The sequence below is a fragment of the Mauremys mutica genome, chromosome 1 (genome assembly GCF_020497125.1).
Source record: "Mauremys mutica isolate MM-2020 ecotype Southern chromosome 1, ASM2049712v1, whole genome shotgun sequence".
In the NCBI taxonomy this organism is placed as follows: Eukaryota; Metazoa; Chordata; order Testudines; family Geoemydidae; genus Mauremys; species Mauremys mutica.
The window spans coordinates 308,824,785-308,850,568 of NC_059072.1; the positions used below are offsets into that span (position 1 = coordinate 308,824,785).

General features: G+C 45.8%; 1 protein-coding gene across 1 annotated transcript; it reads right to left on the minus strand.

The window, feature by feature from the left end:
• Window positions 1–25,043, minus strand: TMEM272 (transmembrane protein 272). The gene is made up of 4 exons (XM_045020833.1): window positions 24,961–25,043; window positions 10,381–10,440; window positions 5,187–5,269; window positions 1–363 (listed from the first exon to the last, which is right to left on the minus strand). The coding sequence occupies exons 1-4, from the start codon at window positions 25,016–25,018 to the stop codon at window positions 1–3; spliced, it is 564 nt and encodes a 187-aa protein (XP_044876768.1). The 5' UTR covers window positions 25,019–25,043.
• Between the last annotated feature and the right edge of the window lie 741 nt (window positions 25,044–25,784).

Consider the following 25,784-nt stretch of genomic DNA (forward strand, 5'->3'; position numbering starts at 1 on the left):
TTAATCCTCTTCTGCAGCATATCTTCGCCTAGAAAAACAATATATACAGAAGCTACAAAAGATAAGCAAAAACAGCACAGTATGACTAATGATAAGAACTCCAACAGCAAAAATGTACAGGGTTTTATCACAATAATCCTGGGGCTGGTGGAAAGGTGGAATGAAATTTGGCAGGTAGACAGAAAACACCCAATAGTTCCCAAGTATGAACCAGATAAAGAGGAAGAGGCTGAGCGTAAGATGGATGTAGTATTTGTGAGCATTCTGCCGCCATGGATATTCATCATCGTCATCATCATCAATCACGACAGATTTGGAAAGCAGTTGCCGCATCCTGGTGGAGTCATAAAGCAGAAGAGTCACCTGTTTGTTGTAGAGACAAAGAAAGTGAATAAACAGAGCCACTGGCTTTAAGGGGTCAACTCTGCGAGGTGCTGAGCCCTCCCCTCTTATAGATTTCAGCAAAAGCAGAAAGCACTCAGCAACTCTGAAGAACTGCTCAGAATGTTCAGGACTGGCCCCTGTAAAAGCATCCAGCAAAATTAAAACAATATTGTGGCACCAGGGGCAGCTCCAGGTACCAGCACGCCAAGCGCGTGCCTGGGGCGGCAAGCCACGGGGGGCGCTCTGCCGGTCGCCGCGAGGGCGGCAGGCAGGTTGCCTTCGGCGGCATGCCTGCAGAGGGTCCGCTGGTCCCGTGGCTTCGGCGGACCTCCCGCAGGCGTGCCGCCAAATCTGCAGGACCGGGGACCTCCCTCAGGCAAGCCGCCAAAGGCAGCCTGCCTGCCGTGCTTGGGGTGGAAAAATACCATAGGTGCCAGCTTCATCCAGGCCCAGGGGTACTCAACCCCACACTCTGCCCCAGGCCCTGCCCCCATCTGGCTCCTTTCCCCAAACCCCCACCCCTGTCCCGCCTCTTTTTGCCCCCACTCCACCCCAGGCCCCACTCCCTCTTTCCCCAAGTCCCCACCCCAACTCTTCCCACCCCTGCCCTGCTTAATTCAGCCTCCTTCCCTGAGCTCCCTGCTCCTCCCTCTTCCTCCCAGAGCCTCCTGCATGCTGCAAAACAGCTGATCACAGTGGGTGGGAGATGCTGGGTGGGAGGGGGAGGAGTTGATCAGCAAGGCCACCAGCGGATGGGAGGCGCTGTGGGGGAGGAGGGAGCTGGCTGCCAGTGGGTGCTGAGCACTCGCTAATTTTTTTCCCTGGGTGCTCCAGCCTACTACACAGACACTTCACCGCTCTAACTACACCAATGTAAGCCTTATGCCTCTCACTGAGGTGGGGTTATTATGTTGGTGTAGTAGGGCATCTACATTGGTGGGAGGAAGGCTGTAGTGTAAACACTGACATACTTAGGTCACCATGAGCTGCCTTATGTTGACCTAACTGTGTAGTGTAGACAAGCCCCAAGTATAGAGCGCACCACCAATTTGGGATTTGTGTCCTGGTTCTTAACAGTCTTCCTTGAGGCTGGTACTTATGCTCTTGAGCCACTGCAGGACAGCTTGGCAAGGTCCATCTATGGCTATTAGCCAAGATGGTCAGAGATGCAACCCTATGCCTTGGCAATCTCTTAACCTCTGACTGCCAGAAGCTGGGACTAGATGACAAGGGATGGATCATTCAATATTGCCCTGTTCATTTGATCTGAAGCATCTGTCACTGGCCGCTGTTGGAAGACAGGATACTGGGCTAGATGGACCATTGGTCTGACCCAGTATGGACATTCTTATGTTCTTACATATGAGTATAACCGAGGGTGGAATTGAGCCAATTGGATTTAAGCTGATATATAAGGTGCTATTGAGGGGCTATGTTAAAACATGAACTATTCTAATCAAATTATTAAAATCAAGTAGGTCACCACATTACAAAATATAGGCCCAATCCTGCTTCCATTGAAGCCAAAGGCAAAGCCCTGATTGACTTCAGTAGGAGCAGCATTGGACCCACGTTTAGTATCATTTTTAATGAGAACTGATGACAGGCTAATCACTAATGGCTAGCACAGTTATTACTAATTAAAATCTTTATTAATCTATGGTCAACAAGAAAAAGAGTTTCAAGCAATCATATCAAAATTGTGGAAGTCAGTATTGTTGATGAGGGTTCCAGTTCATTACAATGAAAATCTCCCCATTCCGATTTAATTTTCCTAAAGGAAAATTTAGCTGTTATTAATCTAATCTTCTGATTATGCTACCGCTGCAGGAAAGTCCAGCTGAGCAATCAAATGACTGAGCATTTAACTGGTGGAATTCATGCACAGCAAATTATTTCTAACAAGCTTAAGTACTTTCTTTCCCCCATTCACTTATTTTGCTGAAGATACTGACCACAGCCCCTTGATGGGGACTATTAGTTTCTCATTAGTGGGACCATATACTGAATCTATGCTGGGCATGTGTAGGGTGTGTAGAGACCTCTTAGCAAGAGGGTTCTCTGCCTTTTCCCTCTTCATTAGTCCTGGCACAAAAAAGGGGCAAGAGACATGCATAAGGGGAGTGTAGCAGCGTGCAATGTTACTGTTCTCAGGTAAGAGACTGGCAGCCTTGACTTCAGGAGACAGGCTTCCCTTGCCTGGAACATTAGTTTCTCACAGCATGGGACTCCTACCTCAATCAGATTCTCCCTGGAAAAGTGAAGGAGAGTAAATGGAATAGCTAATTGGGAATACCATACCATATATACCATAGTCTCTGTTACATGACAACCTTACCTGTGCCAGCAAGCAACGTTGTGACATAGCTAGGGGCGTTTGCCATGGGTTTTTGTTTGCAGAGTAGAGGGCACTACATGGTTATAGATCAGGGGTGGGAAAACTTTTTGGCCCAAGGGCCACATCTGGGAATAGAAATTGTATGGCAGGCCATGAATGCTGACAAAATTGGGGTTGTGGTGCGGGAGGGGATGAGGGCTCTGGTTGGGGGGTGCAGGCTCTGGGGTGGGGTCAGAAATGAGGAGTTCAGGATGCAGGAAGTGGCTCCGGGCTGGGGCGGGGGAGTGAGGGCTCCAGCTGGGGGTGCGGGCTCTGGGGTGGGGCTGGGAATGAAGAGTTTGGTGTGTAGGAGGGTGCTCTGGGATGGGACCGAGGTGTTCGGAGGGCGGGAGGGGAATCAGGGCTGGGGCAGGGGGTTGGGATTCAGGAAAGGATGCAGGCTCCAACTGGGGGTGCTGGCTCTGAGGTGGGGATGGAGATGTGAGCCTTGGGGTGCAGGAGAGTGCTCCAGGCTGGGATCAAGGGGTTTGGAGGGCAGGAGGGGGATCAGGGCTGGGGCAGGAGGTTGGGCATGGGGAGAGGCTGAGGGGTGCAGGCTCTGGGTGGCACTTACGTCAAGCAGCTTCCGGAAGCAGCAGCATGTCCCTTCTCCGGCTCCTACACAGAGGTGTGGCCAGGTGGCTCTGCACGCTGCCTCGTCCGCAGGCACGGCCCCTGCAGCTCCCATTGGAGCGCCGGAGGGGGCCACTGGAGCATGTAAGAGCTGGAGGAGAGCCATGCCATTGCTTCCGGGAGCTGGATGGGGCAACCCCTGACCCTGTTCCCCAGGTGGAGTGCCGGAGCACTGGAGCGGGGCAAGTCCCAGACCTCACCACCCAGCGGGAGCTCAAGGGCTGACTTAAAATGGCTGGTGGGCTGGATCCAGCCCACAGGCTGTAGTTTGCTCACCCCTGTTATAGATTGTGTTACAGCATTACAGTCTCCATCATTACCTGGGATGTCACCCAGCTACAGGGATAAACCTGTCAGACAAGCACACGCTGGCACAATGAGATTTGTAGAGTAGTTCAGACCAGAGAAACAGCTTCACTATTGTTTTGTTCAGTTTGTGTCTCCTCAAGAGAAGGAGCAGGGTCTGAGGAGTGGGGGGGATTGTTAGAAGAGACAGAGCCTGATTCATTATTGCCCTGCACCTGGTGTAGTCATTTCCACCAGTGCAAAGGGAGTGCATGGAGCATATGAAATGCAACTGTTCTGATTTGGTGGTATTTTATGCCCACTTTGCATTGGTGGGAATAACTACATACTGTGCAGGGCAAGGTGAATAAGGCTCATGAACAGCTGAATTCCTCTCCAGTCAGCCTCCAACGCAGGGGCAGATACATTTCAGAACAGATGCTGACTCTGATTGTTACATTCTGTTGCCTAAATAAAGCGACCGGTTTTAATCTAGCTGGTATTTAAGTGTTTCAGTTAATTCCTGGAGAGGCTTCAGGGTAAGAATCTTCGCCCTATGTCTAGGGAGATCAGACCACTAGTACAGGATTTCCAACCTTACAAAGTTTTAGCATCATTTACATGCAGGGCCGGCTTTAGGCCTATTCCACCAATTCCCCTGAATTGGGCCCCGCACCTAAGAGGGCCCCTCCCCCAGTGAGAATCCCTTCCCTGGCTAGAGGCGCCTTTTTAATTTTTACTCACCTGGCGGTGCTCCGGGTCTTCAGTGGCACTTCAGCAGCGGGTCCTTCAGTGCCGTCAAAGACCTGGAGCGAGTGAAGGACCCGCCGCCGAAGTGCCGCTGAAGACTCGGAGCATCGCCTGGTGAGTACAAGCCCCACGTGTTTTTTTACATTTTTTTTTTTAGTCATCCCTGCCGGGGCCCCGTCGAAACTGTTCGAATTGGGCCCCGCACTTCCTAAAGCCGGCCCTGTTTACATGCAGCATGTGATTTTACATTAATCACTTACATCTGTGCCAGCCACTGAGATTGCTACCTGGTTCACCTGTCCTCATTGATAAAAGAAATAAAATTCAGCCAACCAGAAGCCATTGTCCTTCTATGGCTCAGATGCTCTCTGATTGGCTGAGATACACAATTACTCTGTTCTCCTGAATGCACCAGCAGGTCCCTCATGGTACTGTATAGTGAGAAGTTGTTACTTTCCTGTACTAACATCCATTTATTCATTCTAGCTCTATCATTTGATAAAACAGAAATCAAATCATTGTAGCAGAACATTTCCACAGGATCAATGCCTCTTGCTTTGAAGTTAAATGTGCCTATTTTGTGGTGCAGCAAGGAATTATTAATCTGTGATATCATTCAGTTGCCTAGCTCTCAATTAACCATAGGAATGTAATGTAAATTCTTAAGTATCCTGTCTGAACACAGCTCACTTAAAACATACTTTATAATGTCAAAGTCTTGGCACATAAAACATTTTTCATATACAATGCACAGTACCTTTAAACTGCCGACAACACCACCCACCAACAGATATAAGGGAATTAGTGGTTGAAGTGGGCAGTCTTCCAAAAACTTCATTCCTGAGTACCAAAAATATAGTCTCATTTATTACCTTAAGTGACCAAAATGCCAGTATATGCTTTACAGAAAAGAATAAAGATGCAGTAAGTGCAGTATAGTGCTTACAAATAAGCTTCTGATCCAATTAACATTAAGGCCGGGGGACTCAATTAAATGAGCTTTGCATCAGACACAACACAAATGAGGATAATGAACAAACAAAAAGGCAGGGAAGGGAAGAAATAGAACAAAGGTCACAATATCAAGATTATGGGGTTACTCATTTGAGCCAGGTGCATGTTTTTATGGCTCTGCTCATCTTTTGTTAAGTGTATTATTAAATATAGAGCTGGTCAGAAAAATTCCAACAATTTCAACAAACTTTGGATGGACCCTGAGCTGTTTCCTACCAGGTCGTCTGTCCAGCTCCTCAGCAGACTGTGAACCAAGAACCTCGGACCTTGGGGGCACTCCCAGGGCTTCCTGACTCCACTACAGTCTGGACAAAGCGCGGGAAATGTGCTGCCAGGAACAATTCTGTGTGGTGAGGGAGATGGACTCTGTTCTAAAGAGTCACTCCATCTCTAGCTTTGCTTTTTGGAATTTTTAATGACAAAATTTCACTCCTACTTGTTAAAATTTGAAAGCAGATAAATAACCAAGTGGTTGAAAAGATCTCAAATTTTTATAGTTAGGAATTATTGGCTGTTCTTCATGAATATTGATCTTCACTATTATTTGCATAGTTACAGATCTGTTAATATTAGATAAATATCTAGAAATTCTCTCTTTGACTAGGGCCAAAATGATTGGATGCACATCAATAATCAGATCAATTGAAATCAAGTCATTGTGAGAGACCATAGTAACAGAATGTTATCAGAGAACTCGAGTCCCTTGCTTAGATAATACATGTCTGCATTTCGCCTTGACATTTAATTTTCCTTAAAATGCCTTCGCAGATATGTAGCTGTCGGAAACCATTATCCTGTGACAACGCTGTATTACACTGACAGTATCTCTTAATTTCAGCAAGTCATGAAGTTACCCACAGCTCTAGGCTAATCTCATAGAATAAATGCCAAATTGTCACCTCAAAGTTTCATACATTAAAATTTATTACTAGAAGGGAGTATTAACAACAAAAGGTCAGATTCTAGCCCCCACTCCATTTTTGAAGGCTGGTTGCCAATGTGTAAATTGTGCTGTGGTGTAAATGACACCTCCCTGCGCTAGCCTGGGTCCCTGCAGTCCTTTCGCATTCACCCCGTCACCACTCTCCCTTGGAGTAGGCAACAGTTTTAGGTGATGGCCAGGTCTATATAAGAGCTTGGTCAGGATAAGTTTTCGAGATATGCCGAATCAATTCATCTCCTGACTGTCTGGGACACATAGTCTCTGCAGTAGCACCCAGTGGGCAGAGAGCTGAGGCCAGGGGCAGCATAGACCCTTAGCTGAATCTGGTTCATAGGTTATGTCTACACTGGAGCTGGCAGTGTAATTTCCAGCTTGGGTACACAGACCCGGGCTAGCTCTAATCAAGCTAGCATGCTAAAACTAGAAGTGTAGCCATGACGGGCCAGTTGCTCAAGTACAATCCCATCTGAGACTCGATGCACATACTCGGGGGGTGGGGGTGGGAGGAGGCTTAGCCCCTCTCACAACCATGGCTACACTCAGGGCCAGCTCCAGGTATTCTGCCGCCTCAAGCAGTGAAAAAAAAAAAGCCGATTGGCGGCACTTCGGCGGCAGCTCAATCGCGCCGCTCCATTCTTCAGCGGGAGTTCGGCGGTGGGTTCTTCACTCCCTCTCTTTCTCTTCCTCTTTGGCGGCACTTCGGCAGCAGCTCAAAGGGAAAGAGAGGGACTGAGGGACCCCCCGCCAAAGACCCGGACAGGCCCCCCACAGCGGACGGAATGCCGCCCCTTTGTATTGGCCACCCCAAGCACCTGCTTCCTTAGCTGGTGCCTGGAGCCGGCCCTGGCTACACTTCTGTTTTAAGCATACTAGCAGAGCTGCAATGGGCATGTCTATCCGAGATGAAAATCACACCTACAGTGTAGACACACCCAAAGTGCAGGGCAATAACATTTAATGGCATCATCTTCTTAACCAAAAGAAGATCCTGACTGCCCTAACCATGCTCTTGCCTCCATTTGATTCTGTTAGCTACTGATGGTGCCAAGACTCTATACCAGAGCCTTGGGGCTGGAACCAGCAATCAAGACTAAATAAACTCAAAGACAAATACAGGTGTTAAGGTATAGCTAAGCTTGAGAGCATATATCAGTAACTTAAAGGTAAAAACAACAGTACAGGAATGTGGTAATTACCCCCAAAATAATCAGTACAAACCCAGGAAACTCAAAGTTATGATGAAACTCAAAAAAATCCAGACAGCTTAAGATACAGAAATGCACAGGCAAGGGCAGCACACGGAGCCCTCTGCCCATCCTCTCCCCGCAGGGGCTGCAGGGACATGGTGCCCGCCGCTTCTGGGAGCGGCGCGGGGCCAGGGCAGGCAAGGAGCCTGCCTTAGCCCCACTGTGGTATGGAGCTGGCAATCCTGCTGGCAGGATTGAAAGCCCTGACGGGCCAGATCCAGCCCCCAGGCTGTAGTTTGCCCTCCCCTGCAATAGCCATACAGCTACGATCAGTGCATTTAGTATCTGGGAACATATACTAAATATATGGCTCAGAACATATACTAATATGTTCCCAGATTAGATTAAATTGACTTTTGAAGACACATTTTCTTTCCCGAGTGGTATCACTAAAAGGTTGAATTAAGGTGCCCAAATTGTGCATTGTGCATTTTCATACCTGCATTCAGTACTCTGACAGTGAGTGCTGTAATTTTGGGAAGGAAATGATGCCTTGTTCATGCATAACATAGCTATTGCCCTGGCTACATGGCCCATCACTCCTGTAGTATCTGAGCACCTCACAGTCACTATAGGGTTTTATCCTCATCACACTCCTGTGAGGTAGGGAAGCACTATCCCTATTTTACAAATGGGGAACCGAGCTGCAGGGTAGACTAAGAAACGTGTTCATGGTCACACAGGATGTTGTGGTAGAACCAGGAACTGAATCCAGGTTTCTTACAGCTCAGTCTAGTGTGCTACCCACTAGGCCATTCTTCCTACCTGAGTCCCTGCTTTAAGTGAAAACTCAACTCAACTTTAACTATGGAGCCTTGAACAGCCCCTTCAGAATAAGGTTGCCTCTTGTTATGACAGACTTTCCACATCCTCCATCCTGACTCCAAAGAAGGCAGGCTGGTGAGACAATGAAGGGAGAGAATGAGGGTCTTTCATATTTGGTTTCCAGCTGACAGGGTCTGTCCCTACTTGTGGGAGACTAAATCCATATTGTACATTCAGCTCCTCATTGAACTCTCTAAGTCTGGGGATGGACCTGCAACCAATAGTCTCCTTGTTTAAAATAGACCAAGAAGCAAGAGTCTGAAATAAGAATTATTAATTTGCAAACTGGACACCATTAAATTAGGCTTGAATAAAGACTGGGAGTGGATGGGTCATTACAGAAAGTAAAAACTATTTCCCCATGCTAATTTTTCCCCTACACCTTCTTGTCAACTGTTTGAAATGGGCCATCCTGATTATCACTACAAAAGTTTTTTTTCTCCTGCTGATAATAGCCCACCTTAATTGATTAGTCTCGTTAGAGTTGGTATGGCAACACCCATTTTTTCATGTTCTCTGTGTATATATATCTTCCTACTGTATTTTTTACTGCATGCATCCGATGAAGTGGTTTTTAGCCCACGAAAGCTTATGCCCAAATAAATGTGTTAGTCTCTAAGGTACCACAAGTACTCCTGTTCTTTTTGCTGATACAGACTACCACAGCTACCATGCTGAAACCTGTCATACTTCTCAGTGTTCATAAAAGTACTTTAACTGTAATATTATTCCTATAGTGCAACCAAACGACGGTAGGAAAGAGCAACATTCACCTTTTTGTTTGTTTAGTTTGTAGCTCAGACTTGAGTCCAGCCATACCCAGCCTTCTTTATACTTAGAGGCATGTGAATTGTTTTTGAAATGAACATTTTTTTCAACTGCAGCCTGAGGAGTGTGCAGTGGATCAGAAAGAGCCGTTCACTCTTCTGGCTGTTTGGAGGTCAATTCATATACTGGACATAGACTGTACTGTGCACTCTATTGTGTTCACAAGCAATTCAATGACTTGCACATAGGGTGACCAAAGAGCAAATGTGAAAAATCGGTACAGGAGGTGGGGGGGTAATAGGAGCCTATATAAGAATCAGGACTGTCTCTATAAAATCAGGACATCTGGTCACCCTACTTGCACAATGTCTTTTATTCAGGATGCAAGTTTTGGGTGAAATTGCCTTTGTACCTGTTTCTTGCTATTTATTATCAGTATTAGTATTATTTTAGCACTTATATGGTTGTTTTCATCTTCAGCTCAGGTTCCAATAACTGGGCCAAATCCTGTTTGAGCCATATGAATAATCCCATTGGAGTCAACAGGTAAGGTGAGCTGTATTTCGCTACTAATTAAATTTCCTGACACTGCTGTGAGGTAGATAAGAAAATTAACAGAGCCACATTTCATAGATGGAGAAATTTAGGAAAAGAAGTTAGGTGGTTTGTCCAAAACTACAGAAGGGGTCGTCAGAACTGGGATTAGAAGGCTGGAATTCCTGGCTCCCCATATAAATGGCGGCTGTGGTCATGCATCTGAAGCCTGGATATCACCCCAGAAGCTTACAGGGTGAAAAATAATAGTGGAAGGGATGGAGTTTATCATTACGAGTCTGACTCCTATGTAGCTTTTTCCACATAACTGCCAACCTGCTTTGATAATGACCTGCACACCCCACGCCAGCTCAAGGATTGCCGAAGCAGATATCAACAACCATAGCAAGCTCTGTGGTGGTTTTATGATGTGGACAAACAGACATAATGACAAATATGTAGTGTATAACATCAACAACCATATGTGGTGACATCACCAAAGTCAGGTACACTTGTGTCATAAATCAGATTCAAACGAAACTTTTCACAGGTGGCGTTGCTACATGACTTTATAATACCACCAAGCTCCTCTCTTTAAACGTCTTTGATAGACAGCTTACCTGTAAAAGCCATGGACAGTGGTAAAGCAAGGAAAGCAAGAAGCCCAAAAATAAAGCATGCTGTAACGAAACAAAAATGGTAGGTTATTCAGCTGGCAGTATTTCAAAAGATATCACATCCTATTAAATATGTCCCCTTGCACCATGTGTGTGGACAAGGAATGTCCATAATTCAATGCAATGAGAGCTTCGTTTGGATTGCATGGGATCAGTGATGACTGGGTTGCGGTGTATTTCACATGCTGACACTGAATTTTACAGTGATACTTGAGCAGTCTCACCACCTTGGAGCAGCCAGTAATAGCCTATTCATCACGGGCCTGGAGTCCTTCTATTGAACTCTGTGGGCTGCAGAGCAGGCACCATACCAGCACTGGTGGTGGCTTCATCATCTTCTGCAAAATTCAAGCATTCATTTTCAAAATATTATGTTTCCAGCCCTTGTAATGGTAACAAAAATTTTCCAAATGCATCCCAATGCAGCAGTGTCTGCCTACCTGTGCAAAACGTCAGAAACAATTGCAGCAAGATAAGTGTGAACTCTCCCTATTCTTATCAATAGCGGTCAACTTTGGAGTCTAATGATGGGCATTCAGCATTGTTAAAGTGAAATTCTGCCCTGCAAAGTAACTGTAAAAAGGTTATTATGGAGTTCCAGGGGTCACATGTTGCTCAGGTTGCAAATAGATCCCAGTGGTGAGTAAGAGCACTAAAAGGAGGTCGAGGTGGCTCAGAGGATAGAAAAAAGCCACTCTAGAGAAAGGCAGTATGATGTTCCTTTGGAGGTCCAAGTTTGCCAAATTAGAACCTTGAACTGTAGGGCAGAGTCACCAGGTAGATTTGCACATCTCAGCCCTGCTAGTTCAAACCCCCTCCTCATGTCTCAGTGCACAGGAACGTATGGAGCCCCAGCACCGTGAGCAGCTGCATTGGTACACATAGCTATTATATCGCTTGTCCTGTTCATAGACCTCAGAGTGCTTTCCAACTGAAGGTAAGTATTATTATCGGTATCTCACAGAAGGAGAAATGGAGTCCCAAGGGTGTAATAACAATCAAGGGCACTAACAGATCTGGGACCAGAACCCAGGTCTCCTGACGCCTAGTCCTGTGCTCTAACCACTGGACAATGCTACCTCCCATGCACTACATTAACTTTATTAGCTGCACACTGAAGTCTGAGCGCTTATGCTTCACTCCTTCAGCCCCAAACACAGTGTATGTAACATATCCACTAGCTGAAAAGGGCTGAAGGTATTTTGAGATGAAGAAAGCACTTCTGTTTCTTCATCCCCCCTCCATTTTTTTTCTGCACCATCCTCTCTCTTTTTCTCAAACACTGCCCAGTGCAGCAATTCTCCTTGTGTGTCAGGTGTCTGCAAAGAGGCCTGCACTTGGCTAAGCTCTTTCAAATGGCCTTTATAGACAATCTCTCATTAAAACAGTGCATGCCAAGTTCTATACTAGGACCCTCTCACTGTTCCATTACCCAGATTATTATTCTAATACACTGGAATGATTTTGAACTCTACATCTTACCCGTGAACACTACTAGTTGCCTAGGTAACCCCATTTACTTAATATTCCAGAGAGAACAGTTCAGGTGTTCAGTAGTTGAGTTAACTGTCTGGAGTTATAAGTAAGTAGCATGACTAGTGTAGCAGAATGTAGGTCATCTCTCCCACTGCCATTTTCCCTCTCCAGCCCTCTCCTACACGCACCGCGTGGGTACAGAATAAAGAGAATCATAGGAAGAAGAATCATGATTCTTTATTGTGCAATGGATATTTTCTATGATCAGTTCCAAAGAAAAAACACTGGAATAGGCTCCAGTATACTCTATAAATGGCTTGGCAGGGCACATGTACATGGAGAACTGCACATCTGGCACACAGGTGTTTGGTTTTGTATTTGCCTGCTTTCTATCAACTAGCTTGATTTTGGAGGAGGAAAAAGGCAGCAGGGACCACTCAGAGCTAGAGAAAAAGCAAGATAATGGTTAATGAATTCTCTTCCCTAAGCAGTCACTGGGAATGTATTTCCTCATTATCTCCCCATTCAGCCTCATGCTCTGAGATTTCTCATTGGAGGGGCAGATGCACCGTCTGGGAATGTTTCCAGATTCATGTTTAACAAAGTGAGACACTCAACAATTGACTATACAATTGGCAGGGTTCTGTAGCCAGTCACGAAGCGCCACTAGCAGCACTAAAGATTGTTTTCCCTGATACTTGTGGAGTTTTCCTCTAATGGCACAGATAGATACTGGCTGTTTTGTCTAGGACGGTTGTGCTGCCCCCGTCTGGACTTAGGACAAATCAATAGAAAGTTAGGAACCTAAATACCTTTGTGGAGCTGGGTTAAGCTGCCCAGGAAAACCTTTTTTTTAACTGCAGTATGCAAAGGTAGTGCAGACAGTGCCATGCTCTTAGAGCTGGGAATAGCTCTGTATTTATGACAGCTCATGGAAGTGAAATGGCAACATTTCTGTGTTGCTGGCCATATCTCCTCACAGCTGGGCGAGAGAAACCCACCCTCTAGGATCCGACCCCTCATAGCAAGTGGCAAGGAAAGGAGCATTGTGTTCTGGGAGCACACTCACAGGACAAGGGGAGATGGCTGCCTGATTTTCCAAGGTTGGCCCAGAAGAAACTGTGTTCTGGGAACCCATACCTGGAACCTGGACAATTGGATGGGGAGGCAGGTAGTCAAGAAAGTCCCCTGCTCTGGGAATGTCTCATTGGATTGCAGAGAGAAGGAGAAGTTTGTTCCCTTGTGTCTGGCCCAAAAGAGAGCCCGTTAATGGAGGGGGCCTGCTGTGTTGGGAAGTGGATGACTGGGAAGAGCTCATGCTCTGGGAGCCTGGAAGTGCAACCATAAGGAAGCAGCTGAGTTAGGTTCTCCCCATTCTCTGAACTTTGCGGTCAACACAGAATCTGAATTGTGGGCGTGGACGCTGAATTTTCAAGCACCACAGTGACTCTGTCCATGGGCAGTGCATAATGGAGGCTGGGGGAGGCAAAGCCTCCCCAAACCCTCTGCTTACACTCCACACCACACCTCCAGGCCCAGGTTGTGGCAGGGCTCAGAGCTCCTCCAGGGAGCTGGGGCTTGGGGCAGCTCAGGTGGATTGGCCTGGAGCTCCACCAGCCACAGTGTGGGGCTCGGAGCTCCTCTGGCTCCAGCAGGTGAAAGCGGAGGTGGGGCCTTGGGCAGAAGGGGCAGGGTAGGGGCAGGGCTTGGGAAGACAGGGCAGGGTAGGGGGCTAGCCTCCCTCAAATGGGAGGTGTATGTGCCGCCCGTGACTCTGACCCTTTGTATAGCAGAGTTACTAGTTTCTGATCTGTCTCCTGCTTGACTCTCTCCTCTTCTTCCCTCTGACGATTTGAGATCTAAGCTGTTACTTTGTCCCTAGCAGCTGTCCCACAATTCCCAACACTGACCGCTCGGGTCACAACTGTGAACTTCACTGCCCAGACAGTGGAAGCCGTGCCCCTTTTACAGCCACACAAATTTTTGAAATGCCTTTCCCCCATTGTCCATCTTGGTGACCACACCCAGCAGCTCTTCGCTGTTCTGTGCAACTGCCCAGCTGACCATGCCAGTTACACATGCCAGACACACTCTGGCTTGGAGCAGACAGGAGATATTGGCTCTCCTGCGCCTGTGAAGAGAAGAGGCTGTGCAGGCACAGCTATGGACCAGCCATAGAAATGTGGACAGCTATGAGAAGACTGCATTGAGGAGGCAGGGCAAGGGATACGACAGAAATCAGCAGCGGTGCCACATGAAAGCAAAGGAACTGTGGCAGGCATAGCGGAAGGCCAGGGAGGCCAACAGTCAATCCGGTGTCGAGCCACAGAGCTGCTGCTTTACAATGAGCTGCATGCCAGACTTGACAGAGCCACTCCCTACCACCACCACTCTGGATACCTTTGAGGAGCCCAAGTCACAGGCCCCTGCCATGAACAGCAAGGATGAGGATGGGGAACATGTAGCCAGGGGTTCCAGCTATGCCTCAAGCCAGGACTATTTGAGACTCCACTGCAGTCCAGACAGTCCCAGCAGTTGAGCACAGGTGAGCCTGAGGCAGGGGAAGGAACCTCGGGTATGTGTGTAAATTTATTTCCCATTACAGTGATGGCTCCCCCAGCTTAGCAGGACACAGCCCTCAACTTTTCATTAATTTACTCCTACTAGACCAGGTAGCAGTACAACAAATGGAAGTAGTATTGTTATCTGCTTCATTTCCCCTGTAAAGTTAGGCCAGGGAGCCATGTGAAGCAGTTAGTTTAGGTACACAGGGATGTCCCTTGAATCCTCCTGAGACATCTTGATGAAACTTTCATGGAAGTACTCTGCCATCCTCTCCTGAAGGGATCTAGGGATGGCAGCCTTATTTCTTCCTCTGAGGTAGGACACTTTCCCACACCAGTCAGCAATAACTTCGGCTGGCACCATTTCAGTACCCAGGCTAGCAGCATACGGGCCTGAGTGGCTTTGGGATGCCAGCAGCAGCTGTTCTCTCTGTGCCTTTGTAGGTGATATCTCACTCCTGAGGGTAACAATCACCACTGCTTGTGGAAAATGGTGCCAGTATTCAGTGCCAAGCACTCCGAGGCCGAAGAGTCAATAAACATGTCTAGTATTGTCAAGGCTGAATCCCCACTCTGTCACTCCAATTGCAGGAAGTAGGGGCCTGCAAGGATTTTAAAAATTAATACTTGCCACTCCAAGCTTGTATTAAACTCCCAAGGTTACGGTTCCTCTCTGACCTTGGCTTGGTAAACATTGCCACCACCCAGATGCAAAAAAACCCTTTGAACCCAGGAAGGAGCACTTGGGAATTCCTTCTTGTGGGGTACCCTCAAGCCCTTTCACCCCTCCTCCGGGGAAGAGCTGAGAAAGAAAACAAAGGAAATTAGCTGTGACTACCGGCTAATGCACAAACTTCTTAGGACACCAAAAATCCAATCCTGTTCTTAAAAAAGGTAAATTTTATTAAAAACAAAAAGGAAAAATGCATCTGGAACTTAGGCTTTTTGCTAGATTTTAAAAGAAACAATTACAAAAATTAAGCACCCAAAATAGCTTTCTTGGGGGTTCAGCTTAAAGGTTACAAGCAACAAAAGCATCTGGGGTTAGCACAGAGGAGATTCACAAGCCTTAAAAAATAAACAGAAAAAAACCTGATCACGTCTAGCTAAACATTCTGATCACTTTTGAGTTCTTACACATTTGGAGTTCAGATAAGTAATTCTAGGCATGAGCTGATGATTTATGATCATACCTGGCTTAAAGCTGCTTATAGCATGGCTGCTCTGTCCCTCCAGCCCAGAGAGAACAGACAAAGGGAAAGTTTCTTTCCCCATTTAAAAAAGTTCTAGCCTTCCCATTGGCTCTTTTGGTCAGTTGTCCACTTTTTTTTCCTTTACGTGGGGGACTTTTTAATCCTTTACAGGTAAAGCAAGCAGAAAACAGCTATCAAGAGGGATTTTATAGCTAACTGGTTGGCTGGGTGTCCGTCAAAGGGAGCTCTCCCCCCACTTTATTTATCACAAGTATAAAGCTTTAGGGGAGCAAGGGAAGGGAGTTCTGAATCTTAACTTTCGCTTTCCACAGCAGTACTTCTATGTGTTTTATCTGTAGCTGCTGCCACAGGTGCCAACTTTTTGATTTCCCCAGGTCTGCCCTTCTGTCAGAGATTGTGGACCACGACAAGTCCTGAGTGGGTTTGTGGGATTATCAAAATAGGCATGAAAACGATGGGATAGAGATGGCATTATGGGGAGGAGAAGGTTGCATGATGGGAATTTCAGCCCACAGTCCCCGTTACCCCAGCACTACTCATTTTTGCCCCATCATGCATTGCCAAAACTTCCCAAAACACAGTGTGCGGGATGGTGGCACATTGGGATACCTACCCATGGTGCACCACACAGTGCATCTAAACAAGCTGTCATAAACAGACAGTTAAGGGTTAATGTCTCTTTTACCTGTAAAGGGTTAACAAGCTCAGTGAACCTGACGGACACCTGACCAGACGACCAATCAAGAGACAAGATAATTTAAAATCTCTGTGGAGGGAAGTCTTTGTTTGTGTTCTTTGTTTTGGGGGGTGTTCTCTCTTGGGATTAAGAGAGGCCAGACGTACTTCCAGGCTCTCCAAGCTTCCTGAAATATTCTCTTCTATTCAGTATAGTGAGTATTAGAAAGGTGGATTAGTCTTTTGATTGATTTCTGTATTTGTAAATGTGTGTTTGCTGGAACAATATTTTACCTCTTTGCTGTACTTGTGCTTATGCTAGAGTCCCTCTAGTTTTTATAAGATGTACCCTGTAAACTTCCATCCGGATTTTACAGAGCTAAATTTTACCTTTTCTTTTTTTCTTTAATTAAAAGCTTTTCTTTTTAAGAACCTGATTGATTTATTCCCTTGTTTGAGACCTCAGGGGATTAGTCTGACTCACCAGGAATAGGTGGGGGGGGGGGGAAGGAGGAGGAAGGTGAATCCCTCTTTGTTTTAGATTCAAGGAGTGAATCAGTGTGGAGCCTCTCAAGGCAACCCAGGGAGGGGAAAGTCAGGGAGGGGAAAGGAGGGGGGGGGAATGGTTAAGTTTCCCTTGTGTTAAGATCCAAGGAGTTTGGATCTGTATTCCCCAGGGAAAGTTTGGGGGAACAGAAAGTGTACCAAAACACTATATTTTTTTGGTTGGTGGCAGCAGTACCAGATCTGAACTAGGATTTAAGTTTAGAAGGATCCATGCAGGTCCCCATCTTTTGGACGCTAAAGTTCAAAGTGGGGAATAAACCTATGACACAAGCACTCCTTGTGAGTACTCAAAGCGCTGATGGAAGAACTCAAGCAATATACTAACTGCAGCAGCTGTATGCCAAATTCATTTGCATCAGCAAAAGTTTGTAGTGTAGACATGCCCTAAGTAAGAGACATAAGGGAATGGCTCAGGGGATTTAATCTCTAGGTCACCAGTCTGTAATATGCTTGACAGACAAGGAGACTTGGAAACAGAGGGTAAGGGTTAAGTGACACTTGCTCAGGATCAGAAAGTAAGTCAGTGGCTTAGCTGGGAATAAAATGCAGGTCTCCTGATTCCCAGCGTACTAATCAAGCTGTTCATTTACAAAATATAATTAATGAGTTACCCTCGGAGTGGAGAGATAGGTATTTATTATGCTAATTTCCTGGATGGGGAAAACAGGTGCATAGAGAGGTGAAGGGACTTAGTCAAAGGTCGCACAGGAACTCTGGTAGAGCCAGGAACAGAATAGAGATTTCTTAACTCCCAGGCCTGTGTTTTAAATATAAAACCATCCTTCCTCTTGAGTTCCTATCCTCTGCTGGCCGTGATCCAATTCATTGCCCACTGGTGACTGTTCTAGTGGTGTATGTTTAATGAGTAAGTGGTCTCAGTGCAGATGCTAAGTGGACATATGTCCACCCCATAAAAAACATCAGCACAACCGTCAATATGTTGGGCACCTGAGAATACAGCATGCCGTTCTGGGCCCTTTAATAGTAGAAAAAGGTCAATGAATGAGATGGAATTCAAAGAAGGACAGCAAGGAAACCTGAAGGGACTAACTTATGAGGAATAGAATTCGATTCCGTTAGTGTGGCTAAGCAATGACCAAATGAGACACAATAGTCTCTGAAGGGCGCAAGCACCGAAGAGGAAGATGGACTATTTGGGGTGGGCCTAGAGGAATAAATGCAGGATGAGAAATGGGCTTAGGGTGACCATACATCCTGTTTTGGCTGGGACAGTCCCGTTTTTAAGCTCTGTATTGGCCGTCGTGACCGTTTTTTCCGCCCCCAAATGGACATTTGTCCTGTTTGCTCTTCCCAACTGATCAGCAAAAAACAAATGCCCAGTTTACCAAAAAACTTGGGTGTGCTTCCCGTGGGGGGTGGCGCAGAGGCACTTTGTGAGGAGCAGCGATGTGAGGTACCAGGCAGTGGGGCTTGGGGGTCAGCCCCAGGCAGCATGGATCTCGGGGGTTGGGGGCTAAGGGGTCAGCCCCAGCCCCAGGTGGTGTGGAGCTTGGGGGGGGGTCAGCCCCAGCCTCTGGCTGTACGGGGCACTGAGCTCGGGGTGCATGTGTCAGCCCCAGCCACAGGTGGCGGGGACTCGGGGATCAGCACCAGCCATTGGTGGCATGGAGCTCAGGGGGAGGGGGTGGCTCTGGTGAACCCTGTGGGGAGTGTGGGGGGGCAGCTCGGGCTTAGGCAAGCCCCAGCCATCCCGTTTTGACTTTAGGAAATATGGTTGCCCTAAATGGGATAAAATTGAGCAAATGGAAGGTTACGTTGGACATCAAGAAAAACGTCCTTATAGTGAGATCTACTAGTGGAATAGTCTTGTAGGGAAAGTTGAGAAGTTCCATCCTTTGAGCATTTTAAAGGTGGAGTAGAAAAACCACCCTAGGGTATCCTGCAGGGAGCAGTCCTGCACTGGAAGGAATATGGATTCATAAATCTAATAGGTCTTTCCCCCTGTAAACTTACATAACACTATGATAATATATAACAGCACAATCATTTTACAGTGTAAAAGGAATTGGTTCGAGAAGGTTCCAACCCTGCAAATATGTGATTTTACATACATGAGTAGTCACACCAGGTGAAATTCACCCCTGTGCAGAGACACACCATGAGGCCTAGGCACCTATTTTGAAGGCGTAAGTGGGACTTAAGTGGCAGTTAGGCCTTATGCTGGGGTATGCATGTGTGAGAATTTCATCCATTGTGCATAATTTGTGTTTGCAGGATTGGACCCTAAAATCATTCACATATTTTCCACATAATTCTACAGGCTATCTAAATATGCCAGGTGACACTAACTGGACCCACATCTGAATGTAGGTGCTCAGATCCTATGGTGATGAGTGTCATATAAATATGCTAGATGAGATTGGAGTCATGGATTCCAAAGCCAGAAGGGACCACTGTGATCCATTTACTCTGATCTGCTGTATGACACAGGCCATTGAATGTCCCCAAAATTAGATTGTACCAGGAACAGTGCACTGGTACTTTCAGAAATGATGCTCTTTGCCCTGGAGTCTCTGGTTCTTCCTGTCTCTTGATTTTAAGCCTCTCACTAAATTAAGTTTATTGTTCATCAAGAGATCCCTTAAAAAAACGGACTCGAAAGCAGGATGACAGGAGGATCCTTTCAAACAGCTTAACGACAAGTCCAGGACTGATGAACTGGCTGCATGTCTGGGACACAAGCTGATCTTCCTTGGTGAGTCTGGGATATAAGTATACGTTGTGTGTACTGGCACTCATTCTAAACCTGGGTGTTATGGTTAGTTGGCTAGGTTCTGACAAAGAGTAAATGAAATCCATAGCTAGGCCTCTCACCCTTCCTGGCAACCTTGCCATGCCAACGAAAGAACAAAACTCAGAAGCCTGCTTTCTGCCCTTTTAATTTTTTTTAAGTATGGATTTTTCCACAGCCCAATTTCCCAGCTCCTCATGCTCCTCTTCTCCCTTCCTGAAGAATTTAATTGGCCTTTATTTTCTGTGAAGTAAAGCAAGGGTTCACTAAACCAAAATGAGGGGCCAGTCAGCCAGCCATTTGTTTCTACTTCATTAGTACTGATGAAGATGGAAGGGCAAGTGTTTCATTAACCCTCTTTTTTTTTTTCCTGGTTGAGCTCAAGAATGGACTGTCACCCAGGGAAGAACTGTGAAAGTACCACTGAGTGGGCTGAAGATTTTAACAGCCCATGGGGTAGCAATTGGGATTTTTAAAATTGAAAGGTCTTGACTAACAGAGCCAGCCCTTTCTCGTCCCTTGAACTCACTGAGGATGGTTATGCCACAGTGACTGCTGTTTTCACCTGTGAGGAGGTTATTTTAAGGGGAACCACAGGAAGCTGTCCACCTCCTGAGTTTGCAGCTTCCAATCTGCGAACAGTAAGACTGGATTTCATTAGGGGCACCAGTAACAAAGAATGGAGACCATACTTACAGAATGGGGGACACTATTCTAGGAAGAAATGACTCTGAACAAAGATTTGGGGGTCATGATGGATAATCAGCTGAACATGAGTTCCCAGTGTGATTCTGTGGCCAAAAGAACGAATGTGATTCTGGGATGCATAAACAGGGGAATCTCGAGTAGGAGTAGAGAGGTTATTTTACCTCTGTATTTGGCATTGTTGAGACCACTGTGGAATACTGTGTCCAGTTCTGGTGCCCACAATTCAAGAAGGAGGTTGATAAATTGGAGAGGGTTCAGAGAAGAGCCAGGAGAATGATTAAAGGATAAGAAAACATGCCTTACAATAATAGACTCAAGGAGCTCAATCTATTTAGCTTAACAAAGAGAAGGTTAAGGGTGATTTGATTACAGTCTGTAAGGACCTACACAGGAACAAATATTTGATAATGGGCTCTTACATCTATCAGGGAAAGGTAAAATACAATGTAATGGCTGGAAGTTGAAGCTAGACAAATTCAGACTGGAAATAAAGTGTCAATTTATAACAATGAGGTAATTGACTACTGGAATAATTTACCAAGGGTCATGACACATTCTCCATCACTGACCATTTTAAAATGAAAATTGGATGTTTTTCTAAAAGATCTGCTGTAGGAATTATTTTTGGGAAGTTCTAGGGTGTATCTTATATAAGAGATCAGGCTAGATGATCACTGTGGTCCCTTGGAATCTATGACTATGAATATGATGTGTATCAGTTTGTCCCTGCAATGCAATAATAAAAGCCCCTTCTTTACATTAAGAGTGCAGGTGAGGTGATGAGTCATCCCTGAACTAGAGCCTGATTAAGCCTCCTGCTGGGATGAGTCATTCCCGTGCTAGGCTCCAGCCAAGCCAGGAGCTGGTCTGGTGACTGTCAGAGCAGGTATAAGTGCCTCACAGGGGATACAGAAGCCTGGGTCTGCTCAATGTTGCTTCATGGCTCAGAACAATCATTTGCCTGACAGTGGTAACAAACTCCACAGGCCTCAGCCTGCCCCAGCCTAGCACCCGGACCTACTTTGGCTTTGTTCCAGCCCTGTTCTTGGCTCCAGATTTAGCCTCTGTCCCTTAGCTCCAACCACTAGGCCTGACCATCATCACCTCAGTGTCTAACAGTGCAGCTTTAATGGTGGACAGCTGGTTTCCATTTAGCTATAAAAGCCCCTTAATTGCTGAAAATCACAATATGATATCAGCATCAATCACATCTGAACAGGATTTTTGCAGTAACCAAATAAAGAACTACAGTATATCACCCATTTGCTCTGCAATACAACTGGAATTGAAAATTGGCTCTAATTCCTTTTGGCCCCTTAACTAGAGTTTGCCCTGATGCTCTGAGCCTAATGTATTGTACCCACAAAAAAAAAAAAAAAAAAGAGAGGAATTTCAAATAGTGCTGTGCTGGTATGCTGACCATTTAAATATCATTAAACCATTAGGTTTCTATCTGGCATCCGAACTGGCCTCTTCATGAATGCTTTCTGAAAAATATTTAAAGGGCAATGAGAAGTGTGAAGTTGAGATTAATTAGCATTTGTGTTGTAATTAATGAAAAAATCCATTTTGGAAGCACCAGTCGCACAGATGACCCATAGTTAAGGTTGAGTTGAGTTTTGCACTTAAATATAAGCAAAAGCCTCATCTTAGAGTATAGATGGAGGAATTCTGACAACTCAACTGCAGTGCCCGAATGCAATGGGCCTGATTCTGAGCTACTTTACACTGGGGTAACTATGGACTTCCATGGAGTTACTCCTGACTCAAGCCAGCATATGTGAGATTAGAATCAAACCCATTTTTTAATTTTAAAAAGGGTAATTTATTCCATCAGTCACCCCTGAAGCCCTGATGGCACTATAACACCAGCAGAAAATAGTAACATTTCAATTGTTTCTGTGGTAGGAACAGAAATCTAAAAATACACTGCCTCTGCCCTTTTTGGCCTGAAATCCAGAGAGGGGTAAAAATGATGGCCAAGATTCTCTGCTGTGCATGGTTTCCACAGGGGGCTACAGAGGTGATGGAGAGCTGTCAGGTTGCTGAAGCATCTTGTTTCTTGATGCAGTTCTGAATCTGCCACTGCCCTGGTGGAGTTTAGAGCAGTCTGGGGGATTCTCTAAATTGTGCCAGATGGTCACAGCTCCCAAGCAGCCACTTGCGAAATAAGCAAAGCCAGATCCTCACTACTCCTTATGGTCTTTATTGGTGGGGGTGACATAGAAGCTCTATGTGAGCTGGGGGACTGTTCCCCACCAAGTGAATCCTCAGTCAGTCAGTGGGGACTGGTCTCTGCTTTCTAGTCCCTTTGTGTCACTGGAGCAATGCAAAGAGAAGAGATGGGAACAGAGAATCTGGCCCAGCAGTGTTGCCTACAGTTCTATTTCCTCAGAGTGGGATCTTGTCAGATTTCACAACCTAGGTCAAGTCAGGCGTGGTCCTTACTTAGATGACAGCCCTCTGTAACTTGGTGGGGTTTTTCACCTAGGCAGTTGGTATTTGGTACCTCCTCGGGGGAGAAGGTAAGATTCAGTGTGGGCTCTTGCTGTGCCATTTGATAGAGTAGCAGTAGGATGATTTAATAGCAGCAAAGTCTTTCCGACTGAATTGCTTTCAGTCAGACTATTTTAGGCTACATTTGAAGAACTGGATAGGAGATTGGTGGGAAATATTTAGCTGAAGTTCTAATGTATTAGAATCAGTAACTTTAAAGTATAATTTAGCTTTTGAGACTCTGTATATTATCGTAATCTTTGTGGAAGACTGTATTTCAGGGGGTTGTGGATTTTAGGTCATTTTGTTATGGAACAAGGAGTGTAGTGGCTTAATCATTCATGGACATTTATTCTGAGTTTTCAGGGAGCTCTGTCAACTGGAGCCAAAAGCATCCATATGAGACCCTGGTGTAGCAACTGCAGTCTGAGGAATACAATAATTGGTTTGGGTGAGGTTTCAGTTATGTTGAGTGGGAAAATAATATAAAGAAATTTTCTTTTTCTCATAACTGAATGTGAGACTCTGGATTTGGAAAACATCACGGGTTTAAAGTAAAGGCACTAGGAATTTGGAGGACAGCACACAAAGGAGACATAGTCAGAAGCCAGGTTAAGGATTTAGTTTTCCTGTTGGCCACTCCCATGCCATGGGTTGGGTCTTATGCTGTGAGGAAAAAATTTCTCATAAAATGTACAGGTGTGACCTTATTTACCCTCTGATCAGCCTCTTATCAGGGCTTTTGACAGGGCTTCTCCACCACTTGTCACTAGTGCAGAATGCAGTGGCATGCCTGCTCACAGGACTGAGGAGCAGCCAAGATCACATTAGACCCCACTCCATGTTCATTATCTTTATCCTGACACCCTGTAAAGTGGCAGAATGACTTTTAAGATGGCTGTAACCAAGGCTGTTGGTTTTAAAGCCTTGAATTGCGTAGGCCCAGGCCATACTGGAGAAATCCTCTATTAGTGTTAGTAAAATCACCGTGGGGCCTAGGAGCCCTAGACATGGCTCAGAACCACATTGTGCCAGGTGCTGTTCAAACACGGAGCAAACAGATGGTCCCTTTCCCAAAGAGCTTACAATCGAAGTGAGACTTGCCCTGGCGGGTGTTTGAGTCTAATATCACGTGACCTTTTGGGAGTCTGGTCATTGTACTTTGGCTCAAAAGCTGGTTGTGATTTTGCGATGGCAGGTCATAGGGTATGAGACTCATTCCCACAAGATGTCAACCTGCACTATTTTTTATAGCTGTTCTCCATTGTAAGTCTACGGCAAATCATGCATAGGACCCCATTTGAAAAGAATGACACTAGATTTGGCTCTGCAGTGCAGTACATTGTGAAGCGTTTTAAGGTGTTTTTAATTTCCAGGCAAGCACCACAGCAGGGGAGTGCTTTATACGTACAGCCGTTAGTACAGTACGTCTGTCTACCAATCTGTCTCTCTAAAACACACACAAACAACAACACTTCAGCCAGGGAAGAAAAGTGCTGGATCCAATGGAAATTGCAGGGGGAAATTAGCTAGGCAGAATGTATTTATAAAATTTAATTTGACCAGGCCACTAGAGTTAACATACTTTGTGTGGCCATGGGTTCTTCCGTACCCGGACCTCAGTTTTACATCACATCTGTAGTACCAATGTGCCTCCTAACACCAGGCTGGGACGTTGGTTTAGTGCCGACTCAGAAGGCAGAATCAGAAGTTTGAGATTCTGCCATCTACGTACTGACCAGGACCACCTGCGTTTAGGACCCAGTCCTGCCGCATGCTGAGTCCCTCCTGTGAGGTGCTAGTTGATTTAGGCAGGAGTTGTCATTACTCCGCACTAGGCAGGAATAGACCATTTGGGCTTGATCCAATGCCCAGAGCCTCCATCGACTTACCTGGGCTTTGAGTCAGGCCCTTAGTTTGTCAGTGAGATCATAGCAGAAGGTGGTACAGCTACCTCAACTCTCATGCCCTTAGCTTGCAATGAACTTGGTATTAGCCCATTTTTCTAACTATAGTAACCACAGGGCCATTTAAGTAATGGAAGGTGATTACTTCTACGGCTGTGACTTACCATTACTGGCAATTTTAGATATGCACCGGTGACAAGCTTTCTCCAGGCCAGCAGCCATTGGTGATCACTGTCTGGTGTAGCTCTAGAGATAGAAATAATAAGAGTATTACAATAATAAATTGTGTTTTTAATGAACTAGACATGATGGGTCAGATTCACTTCTTTGCTTTAGCTGCTTTGCGCCAACCCCAGTCACCCAAAACAGCTGCACACCCAAATTGCTGGAGCAGAACCAAGTAGCCAGAGCATTCCAGCGAATCTAGCACCACTATCAACTGAATGTTAAAGGCTTGATTCACCTCCCACGTGACATTGGTGTAAATCAGGAGTAACGCCACTGAAATCAACCGTGTGACATGGGTGTAAATGAGAGGAGACTATAGAAATAGAGTAGCATGCATGGCCAAAAAGGAGAGTGATGTGGGGGTGCACAACTGGATGTGTCTGAACAAGGGGAATTCAGTGCAAAGAAAGCACTTAGCTAACTGCTCCCCTTTGGCCTTGCTGCTGTTATTAGTCAGGAGCATTCTGGCAGCCACACAGCAGAGCTTTCATTAATGCAGGATCAGCTTCCCCTGCGCTCCCCGTCTTGCTCATGTCTTTATACCGTGTACTACATTCCCTGTCTGCACTGTGTAGGATCAAAGCCACTATTAAGAAAGATAGTGATTTTTAAAAGGGTAATAAATAAAGGGGATACATTTAAAAAGTCATTTGCCAGCAATTTTTACACAGTTGTATCTGTGTTACCACCCTTCCCCCACTCTCAGAAGACACCACTGTTTTATCTCAGAAAACGTTGTGTGGTAACTTTTGGCAAAAGC